General features: G+C 41.8%; 1 protein-coding gene across 3 annotated transcripts; it reads right to left on the reverse strand.

Annotated features, from left to right (window-relative positions):
* Positions 1–4,864: 4,864 nt before the first annotated feature.
* Positions 4,865–19,271, reverse strand: LOC107139455 (serpin B8-like). Of its 3 annotated transcripts, XR_001503146.2 has the most exons (9): positions 18,997–19,270; positions 13,337–13,479; positions 13,006–13,182; positions 11,572–11,709; positions 9,736–9,853; positions 7,885–8,027; positions 6,729–6,881; positions 6,259–6,370; positions 5,043–5,392 (listed from the first exon to the last, which is right to left on the reverse strand). XR_001503146.2 is itself a non-coding variant. In XM_015482313.2 (8 exons), the coding sequence occupies exons 3-8, from the start codon at positions 13,171–13,173 to the stop codon at positions 4,988–4,990; spliced, it is 1,125 nt and encodes a 374-aa protein (XP_015337799.1). In that variant the 5' UTR covers positions 13,174–13,182; positions 13,337–13,479; positions 18,997–19,271; the 3' UTR covers positions 4,865–4,987. The 3 variants fall into 3 exon arrangements, 2 of the variants coding, with proteins under 2 accessions (XP_015337799.1, XP_048662066.1); XM_015482313.2 differs by lacking the exon at positions 6,259–6,370 and having other exon boundaries at positions 4,865–5,392; positions 18,997–19,271; XM_048806109.1 differs by lacking the exons at positions 6,259–6,370; positions 18,997–19,270 and adding an exon at positions 18,378–18,529 and having other exon boundaries at positions 4,865–5,392.
* Between the last annotated feature and the right edge of the window lie 1,529 nt (positions 19,272–20,800).

Consider the following 20,800-nt stretch of genomic DNA (forward strand, 5'->3'; position numbering starts at 1 on the left):
GATGGATAAATCAAGGGCGAGGAACTAGTGCTCAGCGAAGAGAAAGGAGAATGCCAGGCACTGGTGGGAGTCCGAGTTCCCAGCAGGCTGAGGAGTTAGCAGCTGCTGACTGGGAAGCAGGAAGGAGATGGAACTACAATGGCTCCATGATTCCATGGCTCCCACCTTCCTGTGGGCAGAGTGGCAATCAGAATAGCTCCCTAGGGACCAAAATAATAAATCGTGACCTCTTCTGTAAAGAAGTCTTTAAAACATGCTCTGAGAAAAACACAACTTTTAATATGGTTGTAGAACCAATCGTGGAAAGCATCTCATTCTGAAAGTTGAGCGAGCTGGGACAAGAAGGGGACAGCAAAGCAGCTCGATGGGACAGAGATGCTGACGTCTCTGAAGAAGTCAAAGTTTGTGCTAAAAAGCAGTTATTTAAATTGACTGTGCAACTACTTTTTAACTTTAAAAATCCCAGTCATACAAAACCAGTTCAGAAAATTAAAAGGTTTAACGTGCTTCTCATCTCATTCTGTGAGCCCAGAATTACCCCTGAAACCAAACCAGGAAAAGGCATGAAAGGGAGGGAGGGAGAGAGAGAAGGAAAGAGGAAGGAAGAAGAGAGAGAGTGAGAGGGAAAGGGAGGAGAGAGACGGGGAGGAAAGAGAGAGGAAGGGAGGAAAGAAGCAGAAAAAAGAAAAAAAACACACAGAACAAGGATCCCCATGAACACAGGTGAAAAATTCTAAAAGTAGTTAACAAACTTAATCCAATATTATATGAATTGGGAGAAGCACCACGATGAAGTGGGATTTATCCCATTTTAACATTAAAATCTTAAGCCCAAATATTAACAACCTAACACAAACAAAACCACAGGACAATCTCAAAGACACAGAAAAGGAATTTGATCAAATCCAACATTGATTTCTTATTTTTAAAACAAAGAAATAAAAAATGCCTCTCAGCAAACGAAGAATGGACAGGCTTTCTTCAACCAGGTAAAGAACATAGGAGAGAAACCTACCGCTAAGGTCACATGTACCGAGGGAAGACCACACACTGCTCTGAAATCAGGAGCAGGACAAGGCTGTCTTCTCCTGCTACCTCTAACCAACAACCAGAAAGTCAAAAAAAAATGAAAAATATTTATATGGTAAGGTGAGAAGAAAATGTTTCTTTTTTTTTTAGCAGATAGAGAATCTATAAAAACAGAAAACAAAACAAAAAAACTATTAGAACTGACTGATTTAAGCAAGTTTGCAGGAAATGAGATTGAAATACAAAAATCAATTATGGTTCTGCAAAATAGCAACAAATAATGAGAAACCAAAAATTTTAAAGTAATGCTATCATAGTTTAAAAGCCTAAAATATTTAGGAATAAACCTGACAAAAGTTGTGGAAGAACTGTTTACTGAAAACTACAAAATGATGCTGTTAAAGAAGTCTTTAAAATGGAGAAATATGCTTTGTTCATGGATTGAAAGATTCAATCTTGTTCATGTTAATCCAAATTAATATTCAGTATCCATATAATCTTAATCAAAATTCTAGCAAACTTTTGTACAAGTGGAAAAACTAATTCACAAATCCATAGGAGAACATAAAGCTAAAATAGCCAAAACAACTTTAAAATATAAAAATCACGTTGGAAGACTTACTTGAAATTTCAAAATTTATTATTGAGCTACAGTAATCAAGAGAGTGTGGTACTGGCATTAGGATTGACAAGTAAATCAATGGAATCCGAGAAAGTACAAGAATAGAACTACATATATATAATCAATTGATTTTTAACAAAGATGTAAAGGTGATTCAGTGGGAAAAGGATAGTCTTTTCAATATATTGAATTCATGCAAAAAGGTGAACTCAAAATGGATCCTAGGCCCAAATAAAAAAAAATGAATACTATTAACATTCCTCTAAGAAACATAAGAGGTAATTCTTATAAACTTGGTTTAGGCAAGATATGACAACAAAAGTTGTATGTATTTTTAAAAAACTAGCAAATTGTACTTGGTCAAAATTAAGAACAATTAATTTTAAACACACTGTTATCAAAAGGTAAGTTCAGGATGTAACCTGTGATCAAAACATTTACAAAACACATTTTCTGACAAAGAATCTCATCTGTAACATGAGATTCCTCAAAATACATTAAGAAAACAAAACTATAAAATATGGGTGGTAAATTTAAAAAGATTTCTTTTTTTAACTTCAAAACATTCACTGTTTATTTTTATATAAACGGATTATTCACAATAAAGTCTTCCATGGCACAAAGATTAGTTAATTCAATAAATGATGTAAACCAAACCAGATTTTCATATCCCAAATGATGGAGTTTGACACCTTTTTTACAATGTGTAAAACTTCACTCAAAATAGATAACAGATCTCAAATTAAGCACTAAAACCATACAGTTCTTATAAGAAAACATAGGTCCTGTGATCTTGCATTATTTAAAAAGATATTTCACCAAAGAATATACATGGATAGCAAATGACCACATGAAAAAAACCTGAGCATAATTAATTAGCCATTGGGAAAATGCACACTAAAGCCACAATGATATACTACCACATTCCTGAATCAGCACCATTGACCATACCCAGTGTTAGCAAGCTATAGGGCAACCAAAATCCCCATATACTTTTTTTGAACATGTTAAACTATGCAACCACTCTGGGATACAATTATCCAGTTTCTTGAAATGTTAAGCACACACCTTCCATACGGCCTGAACATCCCATGTCTGTGTATCTATGCAAAGGAAAGTACGGGAACATACAAAGTGAGTGCTCACAACCTGCAAGGGCCAAACTTTGGGAACAACCTAAATATCAAAATGGGAATGAATAAACAAAGTGTGGTATATCTATACAACAACATGTTACTCAACAACAAAAGGAACCAACTCCTGATTTATACAATGTGGAAGAATCTTAAAATAATTGTATTGAGCTATAGGACACATACAAAAAGGAGGAGGTAACGTATGGTTCCATGTAACTAAAATTCTAGAAAATGCAAATTAATCTAGAGGGGTAGAAAGCAGATCCGTGGCCACCTGAGGAGGTGGGTTCAGGAGGGGAAGGAGGGAGAGATTCCAAAGGCTCAAGAGGAAATTCGGGGGTGTGATAGATATGCTCATTATGTGAATTGTGGTGATGATATCACAGGTGCATACATCAGAACTTACCAAAGTGCACCCAGTCAATATGCAAAGTTTATTTTGTGCCAGTTATACCTAAGAAAAGGTGTATTTTTAAATTAGACATTGAAATGAAATCAAAACACAGATACACACTTTCCAGTCCTGTGAATTAATTTTTAGCTTGATTCCTGAAATGAACCTGACTTGAGAATATATTCCATCCTGGTGAGTTTTAAGTAAGAACTGTAATATAAATGGTTCATGTAACTGTGACTGTGAATCAGAAGTAGCCAGGAATAACCACTGTTAATAGTCCCACTCATAAAAATTAATAATAAGGCAGGCAGCAGTTAATGCTTAAGTGGTAACATCAGGAGGTGTAAATCAGCACAAATTTTTGGAGACCAATTTGGAAGTCTCAAAATGTACCCAATTTTTATCTTGACAGAACCATTCTTAGGAATGCTTCTTTGAAAATTAATTAAGGATGTGAGTAAATATTAAGGATATTCATAACAGTGCATATATAACATAAATAAGTCAAGCTACCCAAATTGTCTAAGTAAATTCATTTATAAAAATATAGCCATATAGCAGAATATTACACACATCAAATTGATGACATGGATAGAGTCTTATCTTGAGGAAGGCTCCTAATAAGAGTAGAAATAAGCTACAGAAATTATGATTAACTTGTGCAAAAATTATAAGGTTATATTTGTGCCAGGCACAGTAGTGAAGGGCTATAATTCCAGTTACTTGGGAGGCTGCTGCAGAAGATCGCAAGTTCAAGGCCAGCCTGGGAAGCTTAGTGAGATGCTACTTCAAAACAAAAAAGGTCTGAGTATGTAGCTCTGTGGTACAGCATCCCTGGGTTCAATCTTTAGTAACATACACACACACCCACGCACTTGCATGTGCACACACACAAAAATATTTGCCTTCATAGAATAGGGAACAATGTGCATCATTAACAACAGTGACTGCTGAGTAGTAGGACTTAAGTTTTTTGGTATGCTTCCCTGTAATTTCCAGAGTTGTCACAATACAAATTCTTTATGGTCAGAGGTTCCTTCTTGAACCGAAGTGTGTGGTTCATGTCTGAGCACGCACGATTCATCAAAGGTATGATGGCTTCTAAGAGTTGTCTGGTTTGAAGGTCCCTCTGACACTTGGATTATGAGTCCGAGGGAAGTGAAAGAGAACAACACAGGGCACTTTTAGGAGACGTGCCTCCCAGCCCAGTCCTGATGCTACTGCTGAGCCCCTGTACTCGTATCTGAGGCTTGTGCAAATAAGTGCCCAAAGAGCTGTTTCCATGAGTCCCTGTGAGACACTGTGTGACTCTGCTGGGGGACAGACACAATCTCAGCTGTTAGTGAGACTCTGAGAGGCTCCAGGGTTGACTCTGTAGGCGTCACCCATGGCTTTGTGTGTAGTGGGCCTGTGTCCTGGGGTCCCCTGGTTAGCCTGGCCTTGGTGGTGGGCAGAGTGGTGGTCATGGCAGGATGGAAGAGCACACCGAGGGCTGGATCACGAGTCCCCGAGATGCTCACAAACAGTGGACAAGGACATCAGGAGAGGGCAGAGACATCAAAAGTTACCCCAATCATGCAAATTAAGTGTTCCCAGCCCAATTTCACACACTGAGGCCTCCGTGATCCACCCTCTGCCCTCTGCACGGCACTGGTGACTTCCACAAAGATGTTTGCAAACTACCAGGTGCACACACGCTTTATTTCAGCATTCAAGCCACTGCACCAATGTGGCCAGGTGGAATTTTAACTCAGGCAGAGCAGGCAGAGGGGAAAGGAGGGCAGGTACAGAAATTGCGCCTTTTTACGGAGAAGAAAACCTGCCACAGAACAAGATGCTCTTGGTTTCATGGTGCTTGATAAAGAAAAGGAAGGGGTGGTCCGCACAGAATCTTGGTTCTATTCTCACACTCCGGGCATTTCTGACCACCGCAGTGGCTGCCGCTGCCTCGGTGCCTTCCTCGTTGACCTCCACAAAGCACTTGTGGGCAACCTTGGACACAGGTATGTTCTTCTTATTTGACATTCCAGAGAAGTCGGCCTTGGTTTCCTCAAATGCGTCAGTCATTCCTAAAGCGCGAAGGAAAGACTCCAAGTCATAGCTCTCCTCCAGCTTTAATCTGGGAAGGAAAACTTGAACTTTACTTTTTTTCATGTTTTCTGGATCTGTCCAGGCTCTGAACTTCTCATATGTAAGCGCTTCTTCCACCTGAAAAAGCAAAGGGTCAAATCTTAAACTCTAGAGGAACACAGCCTATGGCCACCACCCACATATTACCCCTCTCCCCATGACATGGAGCTAAATGGTGAGTCCTTGTCCAACACTATCTTCAGATGTTTTTCTGGCTATAAAAATACTAAGCGTTCCCTCAAAATCCCATCTTTTCCCTGTCTTACGGATATAAGAGTTGAAGAGCTAGAAAACACCTTAGAGAAACAGGAAGTATTAATGGAAACAATCTTCACTAAATTCATTTTAAATATTAAAAAATTTTTTGACATTTTAGAAAAAACATGACCAATTAATTATATTCATATTCATATTCATATAATCAGTCAGCTTCAAATCCTCCAAGACTCATCACTGATTGTGTTGATCCATGAGGAAGGAGGGAAGGAAGGAGGAAGGACATTGGCTTCCATTTGTACCTCCCATTCCTTTACCAAATGGTGCCCAGCTGAGTGTCCCTTTCCAGGGACAGTGGTTCTGACTCTGGCTCTATTCCTAAGCTCTCCTAACTTTCTCCTTGGGGTGGCCATGACAGATCCATTCTTGACTAATGCCTATACCTTTCTGATTCCACAGAGAAGTTGAGGAAATCCAGTGGCCCCGCCCTCACGTTCCTGTTCACTGGTATGCTGAACTGGATCTTATCAGCCAGAATGGAAATATTGACTCCATGGGACTCAGCAAACTAAAAACAAGGGCCACTCCCAGCTCTCAGGGAGATATTTTACCAACACACAATGGATCCTGCACCTCTTACCTTCCCAGTTTACTTCTCTTTTCCTGGACTGTTTCTGTTCTATCATGAGAAAATTCTTCTCTCCTCCTATCTAAGGTAAATCCCTCACCTGCACTTTAGACCCTTCCTATTCAGCGTGTGGTCTGTTAATCAGTAGCATCTGCTCCACCTGGAACCTTGCAAGAACAGCAGTCTCAAAGCACAGTCCACTGGGTCAACATCTGCATTTGAACAAGATCCCCAGAAGGTTCATATGCCCATTAACATTTGAGAAACACTGCTCAGTCCAATCCCTACCCTTCTTCCAGGACTTTCGTCCAAGAGTTACCGGGTTCTCAGGGTTCCAATCCTGCCCTTTAGAATAAAGAATGCTATTGTAGCTTCATCAATACTCGTCCACTCCTAGACATATACTCAAAAGAAATGAGTATACACATTCACCAAAAGACATGCATCTGTGTTCCCCAGCACCACTTGTAATAATCCATAACTGGAACTTCAAATGCCATCTGGCAGATGGACTTGAAGAAATGGACTCATCTGGAATCCACAGACACAGACTGGCTGCCCAGGGCTCACCGTGGCAAGGTCAGTGCTGTCATCGGGAAGCAGAATGATCATGCTCAGCTCCTCCTCTGCATAGGGCAGTTCCAGGACCTGGGTGTGCACGTCCTCCACGTACCCCAAATTAAATCTGGCTTGTTTAAACATCATCTGCACTGTTTTCTGCTCCTAGCAAAAACATGAAATTAAAAGTTAGATACTTAAAAATAAGCACAATTCATCAAAATAATATATATTTAACTCAGAGAACTCTAGAGAAGTATAAGATAATTATTATTCCCATGCATTTATGCTGTTAGAAGTCAAATCTCCATTAGTGTATCTCAGTGTTGAGCAGAACAGGCTATTGTTCCCCCAAACAAGTATTATTACCAGGTGAGAGAGAACAGTTTGATGAATGCAGAAGGACATAAAAGAGTACATTATTTTTGGAAGAAATTGTGTTTGCTCTTTTGAGAAGTTCCATAGAGAAGCACTCCCATGGACCTTATAATTAAAAATTATTTCTCCAAGTTAAGAGGAGCATGAACTAATATTCAGCTATGGGGCTGAAGGATCTGGCTAGAAAAGATGAATAGGCCAAAGGGAATTATATTTTTACTCTAAAAGTTGCCCAGTTACATAATTTACTTTATGGCTTTGGTTTTCTTGGGGAGGGGAACTTGACAAGATGTATAAGGTCAGGCATTTTTAAAGCTTGCTTTAAATATATGCTTACTTTCATATCTTTGGGCAATATGCTGTTATCAGGAGGTCAATTTAATGAAGGTCAGATTCCTAGGTAACAAGTATTGACCTTAGCCATTACCATATTTAAAGGGAAAGGCAAAAAATTGTTTTCAAAGTTAACTTTAATATCAGCTGAGACTTTTTTCTTTTGTTCAGAACTGTATGGTCAAGAATTCCAAGGCAATAAATAGAGATCACTGCCACTGACATTGCAGAAAGGTATCATAAGTAAATATAGACAGTGTCAGTATGTATGTAAAAACAGAACTATCAATACAATTATTTTAGTTTTTCTCCCAGTCCAATTAAAGACATATGGGAGGGGGTATTAAATTCATTCTGAAATAGATTAAGAACCAAGATGGCATGACATAAATTATTCAGTTTTCCATTCATCATATGCTTTAAAGAAGTAGCAGTACATCGGAAAATATGTCCCTACCTGGTTGGTTTTAAAGGGCATCCCTCTTGTGTACTTCCTGTCAAATTGCTCATTCCACTTTCCCTTGAAGTACATGGCATTCACAAGGACCAACTTAGTCAGTGAATCGACTGTCCCAGGACCCAGCAACTCTGAAATCTTGCCTGTGAAGAATACAAGAAAAGTTTCTAGTGATTTGGGGGATCATACACACTCTTCTTCAACCCCTGGACATATGAAGCCCAGGGCTGGTGAGGAGCCAGGCCAGGTCTGTCTTTCACACCCAGTGCAGCAGTTATCCCTAAAGAACCATCTTGACGTGTGTATTTGTAACTTTGGTTTTTACCCTCAGTTTCTAGATACAGAAATTCAGGATCAGAGCATGTGCCCTGTTTTGTGCCAAGTTCACACTAGTGGCCAGTGGGTGAGCTGAGAAAATAACCGGAGTTTTCATTTTCACTGTGGGCTCTTGACTGACCCTAGCATGGTAATATCTCAGCATCATTATTGACATAATGCATCATTACTGCCATCCTGGGCAGGATACGTCTTTGTCCTGTGCATCATAGAATGTTGAACCGGCAGTATTTTCAGCGATTGTGACAACTGAAAATGTCTTAACCATCTCATCTCCTGGAGCGAGAACCACCCCTGGCTGAGAACCACTGCTCTGAGCCAACCTTCAAATCTCCCAAAGGATGGGGAATATACACCTGCGGGTGGTAGAGGTCAGGCCATCTCAGAGGAGTGAATGGGACAGAGGAACTGGGGGATGGAATAGAGGGAGCCAAGTTGAGTTGTCCCAACAACAGAGGGGATCCACCAGCCCCTCCAGCAAGTTGATGGAGAAAATCTATCAAGCAAATACCAAATAAAAGTTAACAATAATAATTTTTGTAAACAATAGACATCATGGATAAAATGAATAACTTCAAAAATGAAAAGAAAGTAGCTACAGGTTAGAAGTTATATTTGCCTAATAGGATTACTTCAAAATCTATAAGGTAAAAATTCATAGACTTACAGAGAAAAATTGAAAAGTACACAATCATAGTTGGAGATTTTAACCTGCCCCAAAGATGCCAAAATTAAGAGTGACACAATCAAAAAGCTGTAAACTAAAAGTGGTACATTCATCCTGAAAACATTGATAAAAGTGATTGTTTATAAAACTGCTTAGGCTAAAAGTCAAGTCTCAACAATTTCAAAGAATTAATAAAATAGAGCCTACCTATTCTGGATATGGGACTTTTCTTGTTTTCCATAACAATTTTTACTTCCATACCTCTGTTCTTTTAAGAAATTCCTACTCATTATTGTCCATTTTTATTCAAGTTAAATGATGTGTCACTTAAGGAAGGGGACAAATTCATAGTTATTTGTTATTATAATAAAGTATAATTGGGTATAATTGTATGTGTTATATATTATTATTCAGTTTAATAAACTATATAAGTGTATATTTTAAGGAAAAAAAAAACTAGTTCAGGTACCACAGGGAGGTCATGTGACACCGGGAACTGATGTCTCTAAGCTGCAATCTAACTGAATATCATCTGCATCAGCTCATGGCCAGGGTCTCCCTGGGAGAAGATAAGCAGGCCCCCCAAAGAAGCATTTATTGGGGATTTTCCAGCACAATGTGGAGCATGGAGTCTGAAATCCCAACATGAAGTTTATTTCACTTTGTTAACCCTAATTTGTAATGTGGTAAGCCCAAGAGAAACAACAGAAATGCATCATTGGCCTGAAAACCCAGAAAGCACACAAAGAAGCCTCTAGTAACTGGGTCATGGCGGTAGCACCCTGGAGGTTCCGTCCCGCCTCCCCTGGCACGGTACCTCCAGGTCCACCTACATTAAAGCCTCCTACCTTCAGTCTTCTCTGACACCCAGTCATTGATGTGCTTCCTGCATTCTTCAGTATCTTGAGCAAAGGACAGCTCCTCCAGCTCTGCCTGATAGAACTTCTGACAGGACTCCTTGAAGGTCTACAAACACACAACGCTGAGTTTGACCTGATTCAACAGCGGTGCCCACAACTGTGAATGAAATTTCTTTTCCCTCTTAACGTGTTTGTATCATACATGCTTCCAGAGGTCATGCTGTATTTTAAGATGTGTTCATGAAATTACCATAAATGTGTGGACCACCTACTCTGTGCCTAGCTTTCTGCTAGGTGTTGGACACCAGGTGGAGACTTGGTGCCTGATGAGATGGCCCACTGCCTGATAAGAGAGAGTCCAAACACAGACATTTACAAGATGTGAAGACTGTCACCACCCTTGCACCAAACAGCCCAGGAACATCCCTGTCAAATACTCTGCATTGACTTTGATTTTCTGTTTACCCCAGTAGGCAGTCCAACTCTACATTTCCACATTGCCAGTACCAACCAGTGTTTGAAATATTTGTTGAATGATTGACAGGAACTAAGTTGTCAAGAAATCAGATCTACAATTGGACAAATAATGAAAAAGCATTTTAGGTCTAGGACATTATGGTTGATTGGGAGAATATGGAGCAAGGAAAGTCCTCTGGGAGAGGAGTGTGCTAGTTTTGGATTAGTGTGTGTGCACATGAGCAAGTGAGTGTGAATATGTGCATGCATGTGTGTACATAAACGTGTGTGCATGTGACTGTGTCTGTATGTTTGTGCATTTCAGGGAATTTAAACATAAGCTGGAGTCAAATCAGGAAAGGCTTGTATCTAGTACATTAAATCCCAGATCACTCTCCTGACAAATATCTATTTTTAGATATAGCATCTAGCTCCCATCTTCTAAGCATCGCAAATATTTTAGGAGCCAAGCAATTGAAAGAGGTGAACACTGGTTCCCTACGTCCCCAATATTCAAAGACCATACGGATGTTCAAAAATAAATGATGGTTCACCAGAAGATTTCTGAGATCCAGAATCACCTCCAGTGATAGGTGAGTCCAGAGCAGACAACTTCTGCATGACACCATCAGATGGCAGCCAGGACCAAGGTATATCTGAATGTTGGATAAGAATCCTTGGAACTCTGTGCCAATCAGATGGCCACACTTGCCCTGATTGTTCATTAACCTCAAGGCAGCCTCACTTTGCATATTCTGTGGCATAATTTTTTGGAGCTCACTTATTGTGTTATGTCGGGCTCAGAGTAGACCAGGGAACTCTGGAATCAAATGCTGAAGTGTGAATAGATTTTCACTTTAGAAAGAAAGTAGATTTATGAGACAATCAAAAGGGCCTGGAAAGACTTGCAAGGCCAGTCAGGAGGAGTGGATGGTAACATGAAAGATACAATAAATCCAAACCTAAGCATCGCCAGTGGTGATTGAGAAGGGAGCCAGTTTAAGAGACCTTGAGAGGCCACCTCAGCAGAAATCAGCTCAATGAACATAGGTGGAACTCACTGCAGAGGAGCTTTGTCCAGCACATGATGCTGTCTCTCAGAGATGGGGAAGGGGGAGAAAACATCTGGGTGTAGGAGGATGGAAGTACTGACTCTGGCTTCAGGGAGAGATATATCAGAACTAATTTAAAAAGACATAATCCAGAAGCATTGTGGATTATGCGTAGTGGCATAAAGTAAAATTCAGAATTATAACTGCAGACATGTAATTCTAAGCACACTTTTAAGGTGGTAGAGTTCTTCATTCTCTGGTCTTCTGTAGTTTCTTATTTTCAGTTTGCTTTCATCAATGTGTGAATACTACTTACCGAAAGAAAATCACACGTTTTTTCTCCAAAGAGTCGGCTGGCAGTTCTGAGCACATACTGAGTGTCAGGTTTGTTGACATGAGTGAGAAGTGACTGGAAACCTTGGTGAACATCTCCATCTCTGTTCAAACAGAGAGCCTGGGAGTAGAAAGGAAGTATATTTAAAATGGCAGTATACTGCCCCAAAGAGGTATTTCCAAGCAGAATTCTGGACTGAACGTCTTACAGGTCTCTTTCTTAATTGCTTTAATTGTGCAGGGGCTTCAACTTGGCACTATTGACATTTGGAGCCTGATAACTCTTGGTAGTAGCTACCCCTGTGCTTTGTAGCATGTTTTGCAACATTTCTGGCTTCCGACCACTAGAGGGCGGTAGCATCTCTACACTAAGAAAACTAAAACTCTTCAGACCTCACCAAGTGTCCCTAGGGAGGCAAAATCCCCACCTGGGTGAGAGCCACTGGTATAGCAGATTTATCCATGCCAGGAAAGAAGCATGCATTAACCCAGGAAGGAGGTAGAACATAAAAAATAAGTAGCTGGGATGAATCTAATATGACCCAGCGATTGCAAAATAAGAGTACAAATAAAAACAAAAAATGTTTCCTCTGCAATTTTACAGAAGTTCTCCAGATCAGATTGATTTACAAGTCAAGTCACAGTGATAAGCAAGGGTTTTCCTGTATCTCCCAGTCACCTCAGTTCAGAGCCTCCCTCAGAGAGTTGAAACAACCACTGTTGGATCTCAGCTGGGATCTCAACTGCAAGAGACTGTCATACACCTCTGATGTGAGTGGCAAAGGGACATCCATGTGACAATTTTCTGGAATGTTTTCACCACATGGTGGGAAAATGTCCCTTAAGTATTAGCCACCACCTTGTTTATAGATTAGGGTGTCCATACCATTTAGGGTCAATCAGATTATGCCTTCCTTCTAAATAACCCCAAAAGATCTAAATCCATATTTATGTTACATTTTTCTTCTGCTCTGCATAAGCATACACTACAAATAATCCATTTAATAAGAAGCCCATTTATACAGCTGTACTTCTATTTAAAACATAATGTTATCAAAAGTTTTAAATATAACAAGGTTGAATTTTTTTCCTTTGTGAGACACAGTTATAGTTAACCTTATTTATCAAAGATGTGATTTCACTAGAATATTTGATCCCTTTATTTGAAGAAAATAACTTTATAGCTTGATTTCTCCCATAAACATCAGAGGACAAGACCCATCCTACTCCATTCAGTTTTCTCCCCTGTCTGCCCCAGTAGGCATAGCCCCAGGACCCTCCCCCGCCTACTGGCTACCCTGGCTTCCACCAGCTGGAGTGAGAGTAAGAAAGATCAGTTGTATGACGGGGAAAAAAAAAAAAAGAACCCTGTCTTCCTTGTCTTGTTATTTTGCTTTTCTCCAGCAGGCATGCATACCTGGGACATCTGGACTGAGGTGTTTCCTTTTGCCCCCAGGTAGACCATGCCCAGGGCAGAGGAGATGCTCAGAGGGGAGAAGAATACGTTCCGTGATTTGTCCTTTTCACCCAACATTTTGAGTAAGGTGATGGCAAAAGTGCCATTTGCTTCACTGATATCATCCATCCGGAAGGTCTGGACCAAATGCAGAACAGAGGCACATCAATCAAGCCCTCCTGGAGCCACACCCTCATCAGTACCCATCTGTGGACACTAGGCATGCCAGGTGAGCAACTGCATCCCCAGGACCCCTGCTCCCCATCTTCAGTCCATGACTACCTCCTCTTACCTGGCAGTAGGGACTTTGCAAATGTGATTAAATTAAGGGTTCTGGATGTGGAGATTATCCTGGATCATCCAGGTGACTTTAGTGGAATTGGAGGGCTTTCATAAGATGAAGGAGTCAGGAGGATCAGCGTCGGAGAATGAGACCTGAGGACAGAAGCAGAAGTCAGATGGATGCAAGTCCAGTGAGCAAGGAATTTGGCTGCCTCCAGAAGACAGAAAAGGAAGAGAACAGATATCCCTGGGGCCTCCAGGAGGAAGGAGGGAGGGAGAAAAGAGGGAAGGAAGAAGGAAATCAGGAAGGAGAGAAGGCACAAACAGTTCTGGGTACCATTTTGAATTTATGACCCTTAGAACGATAAGACAATAAATTCATGGTGTTGCAGCCACTAACTTTGTAGGAAGGTGTCACAGTGCCAATAGAAGACTAAGACATTGTGGGGGTCTTGGTTTTAGTTTTTTTCCACAAAATATCCAATAGTGAGTGGCCCATTCTCACTGATACCATTCTTGAAAATCAGGGCCGGGACACCCTCCAAAATCTGCTTAGTCCCTCATCCCTCAGTGTGACCATGGCCAGCAGGGTCCTTGCCAGGCACTGTTCTCAGTGCTTCCCGTGGATCATCTTGCTGAGCCTACATTTTGATTCCAGGGCCTGCACCCTTCATCATTACACAAAGCCCCCACATTACTGCTACTTCTCTTTCAGCTTGTGGTCTCCAGCATAAAGTACGCAGAATCTTCTAAGAATCAAATAACTCCTAGTGAATAAAAACTGCATTCCTGTCATCATGTCTTGTGGAAATGGCTAGATATATTTCACCAAGTTTGGAGGGTGTGTTTGGGATAGTTGGACCTATAAAAATGGGAAGATAAAAAATCTACTTCGAATCTGGGTGGTTTCAGAAAGATGCACTATTTTCCACAAGAGCTTCTGAAACTGGGCAGAGCAAGCTACAGAAAGAGCTCAATTGAAATATAATCTTATACAGTATGAAAATGTTTTATTATAATACAATATCATATGTAATATAGAGATTTTTACACATACACACACAAAATATGAAGCCCAAATCTCAAGTCGTTGTGCAAACACTGTGCATTAGATGCACTGATTTGGGATCTGTCTTGCCCAAGGTGACTAAACAGTAATTAGGCTAAACTTGATTAAATAAACACACTAGCCAGGTCTCTTCCTGCCTCAATCCTAACATTCCTTTAGACAATCTGTAATTGTGCATCTTATTTATCAGGGACCGGGGGTCCATTCCTTTGAAATGCAACCATCAATGAGGGCAGGGCTGCTAGCAGCCATATTCTGTGGAAGGCAGGAGCCTAACTTATTCAGGCACATTACTGCAAAGGATAAAAATTCACTATTGGTTATTATTAATTATTACAACTTCAGAAAATTATTGTGTCCTGCACTAATTCATTATTAATTTCTATTAAACCTTATTGAAACCCAGTCTATTCCATAAGATATTCAAGTTCATCCACTTGTCTCATTTCTCCTGAACTTCCTTCTTGTTATAATTAAGGAGAGTTTGGAAAATAAAAGAACAAATCATGGCCCATGATCTCATGACTCTACAAGCACTTTTCTTCTGTTATATTATCCTTTTTTTTTTCATAAGCATGTACATTTTTAATTCAAAAAAAAATAAAGTCAAACAAGAAAAATAAGTCCCAGTTTAGAAGGTTAGGCAAATAAGCAAAATGGAAAGTACTGGAAGTTCCATCTAGAGATCCAAATCATCACACGTGTTCATGTCTACAAACAGATCGGTCACCTTGTGATGTGTCTCATTCCAGTTCCTGTTGGACCAAGAGGTCCCTTGTATGGGTAGCTTTGAAATCTTACTCCATTGGGGCAGATCTTGTGGGTCTCAGAGACACAGAAAAAGGGGAGCTAGGTGGGTGGTCCTGGGGGAAGGAGAGGAAGAACTAGACAACAGAGCATCTCTATGGAAGCATCTTTAAAGTGTCTCCTAAAGTATTTTTTTTTTTAGAGAGAGAGAGAGAGAATTTTAATATTTATTTTTTAGTTTTCGGCGGACACAACATCTTTGTTTGTATGTGGTGCTGAGGATCGAACCCTGGCCGCACGCATGCCAGGCGAGCGCGCTACCACTTGAGCCACATCTCCAGCCCTCCTAAAGTATTTTTAAGAAGGGTGTCTCTGAATTTTTTGAAGTGTGGTTGTAGTTTAGAAAGTGTAAAGGCAACAACCTTTACACTTGGGTTTGGGTTAAACAACCCAAACCAGTACAGATTCTCCAAAATCTGAAATAAATGGGTGAAAATGTCAACCAAGAAACGACAGAGTGGCATACTCTGTATAACAGTGCTCCGTACTTAGTAGGCCATTTACTTGAGAAAAAAAAGTCACAGTTCCTCACTGTCCCCCCATCATAAAACCTCCCCAGAACTTACACTGAGGGTTGCAGATGTTGGGAGGCTGGTGTCTGCCACCGTGGGCCACCCCCTAGCAAAGCAGCATCCAGCCTGCTTCAGGCCACCTCCAGCCCTACACAGACAGCCTCAGTTACACTGGATGATGCTTCAGAAACAAGGAAACAGAAAGCAATATTCACACCACATAAAATGTGCCCACCAGACACTGGCATCCAACAAATGAAAATAAAGAATTAGGTAAACTGGATATGACAGTCAGAAATAAATTTGGATTTGATCCTACCTTAGCATGAGAGCTTTGGACTCCAGGTGAGGCAGTCATGATTTTAGGGTGGTGACTGTGTGTGCATGCATATGTGTGTGTGTGTGTCTGTGTGTGTGTGTGTGTGTGTGTGAGAGAGAGAGAGAGAGAGAGAGAGAGAGAGAGAGAGAGAGATTATCTTGTCGAACAGGAAAAGGAAGCGAATTAAACTATTGCATCAACCTCGTTTACATTTTAATTGCTCCTAATTGTAAATTCCTACTTCTGGTTTCTTCCGTCTTTCCTCTTCCTTCATCTCAATTCCTCACCTCCATCCCTTCTTAACATTCAGGTGCTGGTCAGTAGTGTAGCATTTCCTATCCATATCTACCCCATACAGCTACACACATACTGGCTCACCCCCACACAGGTGCATGATCCTGCTCATGCCAACAGGCAGGCAGGTGCAGAGACCAGCTAACAGAATCACTTCCCTCCTCTTCTTCTGGGGCTCAATCTCATCTGTACATTAAAGTTTTTGAAAAGGTTGAAAACTGAAACAAAACAGACCTTGTCCAATACATCTAAAAAGGAATTAATTTCAATGTAATGCTAAACAATAGTATTAGGTTCAAGTGCTACAATTAGATTGTCACAAAAACACAGCAAGGAAAAGTTTTGATTTCCAGCCAATAAAATACATTGATATTAAGCTAGTGTTCCTTTCATAGCTGAACAAATGAAAACAAGAACAATTACATACTATCTATAGGACTCACAGGAAAAATGACAGTAGACCTCAGAAACAAGCCTTCTGCTTCCAAGTATGTGACATGGTTGTCCTCCTGAGACCCTTGAACACTTCAAATTCTGCTTTCCAAAACCCCTCCCCCTCCACACATCACACAGTGCATGTATTCAAAGAGCATTCAATAGAACCATCCCCACATTCTTAGGGAGAAGGAAATGAAGCATAATTGTAATAATCACTGACCAGGAGGAGACACACATACTGAAATGCATGCCTGTAAGTTGTCCAGGTGCTCTATAACTGGAAACTTTCAAAGTGCTATGGAATCCCCCCCAAAAAGTGGGACAAGTTCTCCATAGAAGCCTGGGAATACTTTGCAGAGAAGCTGCTCTGAAAGTCTGGGCAGGTGTTTTGTAGGCAGTGTAAAGGGGGAATGTCTCTCTCAGGATTGGCAGGTGTGAAGAATGCAGCAGGAAGAGCATGGTAGTGCAGGGGCCCAAGGAGTGGATCTGCTGGAGGGGGGGAGGCAAAATGGGTCCCATGTGCTAGCCTTAGAGTCTGGACTGGGGCTAGGGTCTGGACAGCCACAGGTGGTTTTTAAATAAATATCTTAAGGAGTAGGTTGGGCTTTTAGAAAAATGACATGGCTCACTATTTGGTGAGGAAAAGGGCTGGGGAACGTGCTGGAAGACCACTACCACGGACTAGTGACTCCTGTGTGGAGGAAACACCTGTGCTGGAGAAGAGGGAGAGGGAAGGGCCCGCAGAGGACTGCCCACACAGGCAGGAGGAGCAGGAGGCCAGGATCATTCTGAGCGCACCCTCCAAATTCATAAGAAGCTTATATGAGGAGACACACTGGAATGGGGAAGGTCATACATTCCACTGGAGAGGCAGGGAGCATACCATACCAAGTGGACCTGTAACGAGGACAGCCAGGGATGTTTGGACATATAGGTAGGCCACTCGGTGAGTACAAGCTCTGGCACAAGAAGCTGGGAGTCATCAACATCCTGATTCCAGGACAGTCTATGAGAATGGATGAAACGACTCAGAACAGTGGTTAGTGGAGATGCCCGAGGACAAATTCACTTAATTAATGGGGGGTTCCCCTATATTTAAAGGTAGTAAAAGGAAGAAAAAAGAGACTATGACCCAGAAATCAGGGATGTACTGGGAGAACTGGGAGGTGTGTCTGTGGGAGGTCCATAATACACAGCATCATTACACACAGTTGGAAACCACCGGGAAGTTACAGGGGAGGAGAAAGCAGCCCTTGGTGAGGGGGTCAGCAGTGCCCTCCGCACAGGAGCACAGAGCTAAAGGCTGAAGAGGGGTACCTGGGGAGTGAGGAACTATTTTAAGTAACAAAAGGGCTTCTGTGGCTACAACCTAAGGGGGAGGTTGGTGAAGAAGGATTTGGTGGCCCGCCAGGTGGGGGGTGGGGGATACCAGGGACGTAACTCAGGGTAGAGCGCTCGCCTAGTGTGCTGGTCCGCAAGAGGCACGAGTTCAGACCCGGGTACCGCAGGTGGAGGGGACGGTGCAGTTTAAGTTGAAGGGAAGTGATCAAGGAGGAAAATGAAAGACGAAGGGAGGGAGGAAAGGAAGCAAGGAAGGGAAGGTACAGTCTACCAGCTGCTGCCGCAGGAGCCCGGCGTTTGTGCTGGAGGTAGCTCAGACCCCGCACTTCCCTAGAACTTGCCCCAAGGCGCCACAAAATTCCCGGGAAGCTCCAAGTCGCAGCCGAGGGTTCCGACTGCACCCGCGGCTCCTCCCAGTCCTGCTCCCCAAGTCCCGCCCACCAACCCCAAGCCCCAACCCCACTGGCTGCTTTCCCTGCCACTCCCCACCGCTGGCAAATCGCAGAGCAGCGGCGTCAGGAGAGGGTGGGGACACGACAGTGGGGAAACAAGCAGGTGACCCCGAGCGGGTCTGCGCTCCCGCCCACGTCCCAGGATCTCGGCCTCCGACCAGGCTCTGGTTAGAGGTTCCAGGATCTCGGCCTCCGTCCAGGCTCTGGTTAGAGCCCGGGCAGCGCGGACATCGGGGTGCGACCCCGGGCGCGCTGGTGCCTGGCTGATCCCCGCTGCCCCACAGCCCCGCTGCCCGGTTCCCTCCCGCCGACGTCTCCTAGTGCTCTCCTCTTTCTCCGCCCTGGTCTTCCTCCCTCCATCCCACTCCCACGCTCCACGGGGCTCTAGGGCAGAAGGGCTGGGGAAACCCGAGGACCCCAATGCCTCCCCAGCTGTACCTGCGAGATTCTTGCTGTCGCTGCAGCTGCTGCGTCTACTGTTTCTGCTTTGTGGATGCTCCTCCGCCTGATCGGGCAAGGCTTCCGGGCCCGTGACTCACAACAGATTGCACGTTGCTCAGGCCTGTGCTATCTCTGCCTCGGAAAGCCCCGTGCGGGACCCTGGGAGGAGCCTGCCCCACGGGTTCCTGGGTTCCAGGCCTCGCCGGTGGCTTAGGGCGGTGTGGGGGCGCCTGGTTCTGGGAGAGTGGTCGTGGAAGGCTTCTTCCAGCAGGGGATAGGTTTGTTTTTCTGGGTTAGTACGTGCAGTATTTGTGCTTAGTGTGCCAATGGAAGAGCAATTTCAAAGTTGGAACTTAACTTAAAAACAAGGAGTTCAATTTGCTAGTCAGTGGATTCCAAACTGTTTGGGCCAGAAACCTATCAACACAATGTTTGACACATCCCTGGTGGTTCTTCATTTAAATGTGATAATGTGCTTACATTACATTAGTACAAGCACTATAAAACACATACACAAAAATTTAAAGTAATGAGAAAAAAAATTATATTTTTGTATCACAAAAATTATTTTTAAAATTTTATGAGAGCAATGTGATTAAATATGTATGTGCCTTTTGTTAACCTAGTTTAATGCTTTGAAATACAGTAATTGGCAGATCTGCTATTAAGTTCAGCTTATTTCTAAATTTGGATTGGTAACCATCATGGGAAAAAGCTTTTGGGGAAATGAGTTTATTTCAGTGGAATAAAGGCAGAGTTGGTTGTTCTTTCTAGATCTTGACACTTAATATTCAACTTATACACTAATTAAAGTTTTTTGTAAAAGTCTAGGTGAAATCTATCCTCTTGAAAGCTAGTTGTTCTCACAAACCAATATTTTTAAAATGTTGTCCTTTTAAGATTTTTAACAGGCCAAAGCCAACCAATTATCTTCTTTTGGGAAAGTCCAAAGGAAGTCTAGAAATTTACATTTTCAAATTTTTAAGTGTCCACATAAGAGAGTTTTAGCAATAAAATGATGTAAGCATGGGAAAAAATATCAGAACACAGTTGTTCTGAAAATGATACTGCAGACTCTAAAAAGCAGTGAATTTCTCATTCGCAGATAAAATGCCCTGTTGCTTGGAAGGCAATCAGTTATATGTTTTTCAAACTATTTGCTAAATATTCTCCAAGGAACTTACTATCACAGAAAAGCTTAGTACATTGGGACAGTACCTTTTAAAGAGAGAGAGAAAAAAAAAAAAAAAAATATATATATATATATATATATATATATATATATATATTAAAATGTGTAATTAATTGCCTTTTTCAAGTACTCTCATTAGATAATAAGCATGCCCCCCAAAAAATATTGTATGTAGTATATGTAATGAGTATCTGCTAGGCTACTTATAACAAGGTCAAAAGTTCTACTTAATGTTCTAGGTTTTAAAAAGCAGCATGTATCTCTTGCATTATGAAGGGCTCTATTCATTATGAAACGCTTCTCTGTACCTGGATAGAGGTTCAAAAAGACAATGAACAATTCAAAGTAGCCCAGATTCCAAAGTCTGTATGGCTCTGCTTCCACAGAGGAACTGGAACGCCTAACTAGGAATTAGAAATAAACACTCAGTTTTAGAATGACATAATTTTGAATTGCAATCCTTGCCACTGGGTTTATAATGGACTCCTACTGCCCTGGGTGTGGTGGCTGTGGTAATCCTGGAGGTTTAGAGGCTGAAGCAAGAGGATTGCAAGTTCAAAACCAGCCTCAACAATTTAGCAAGGCCCAAAGCAACTTAGCAAGGCTCTA

The sequence above is a fragment of the Marmota marmota genome, unplaced genomic scaffold, assembly GCF_001458135.2.
Source record: "Marmota marmota marmota unplaced genomic scaffold, marMar, whole genome shotgun sequence".
Lineage (NCBI taxonomy): Eukaryota > Metazoa > Chordata > Mammalia > Rodentia > Sciuridae > Marmota > Marmota marmota.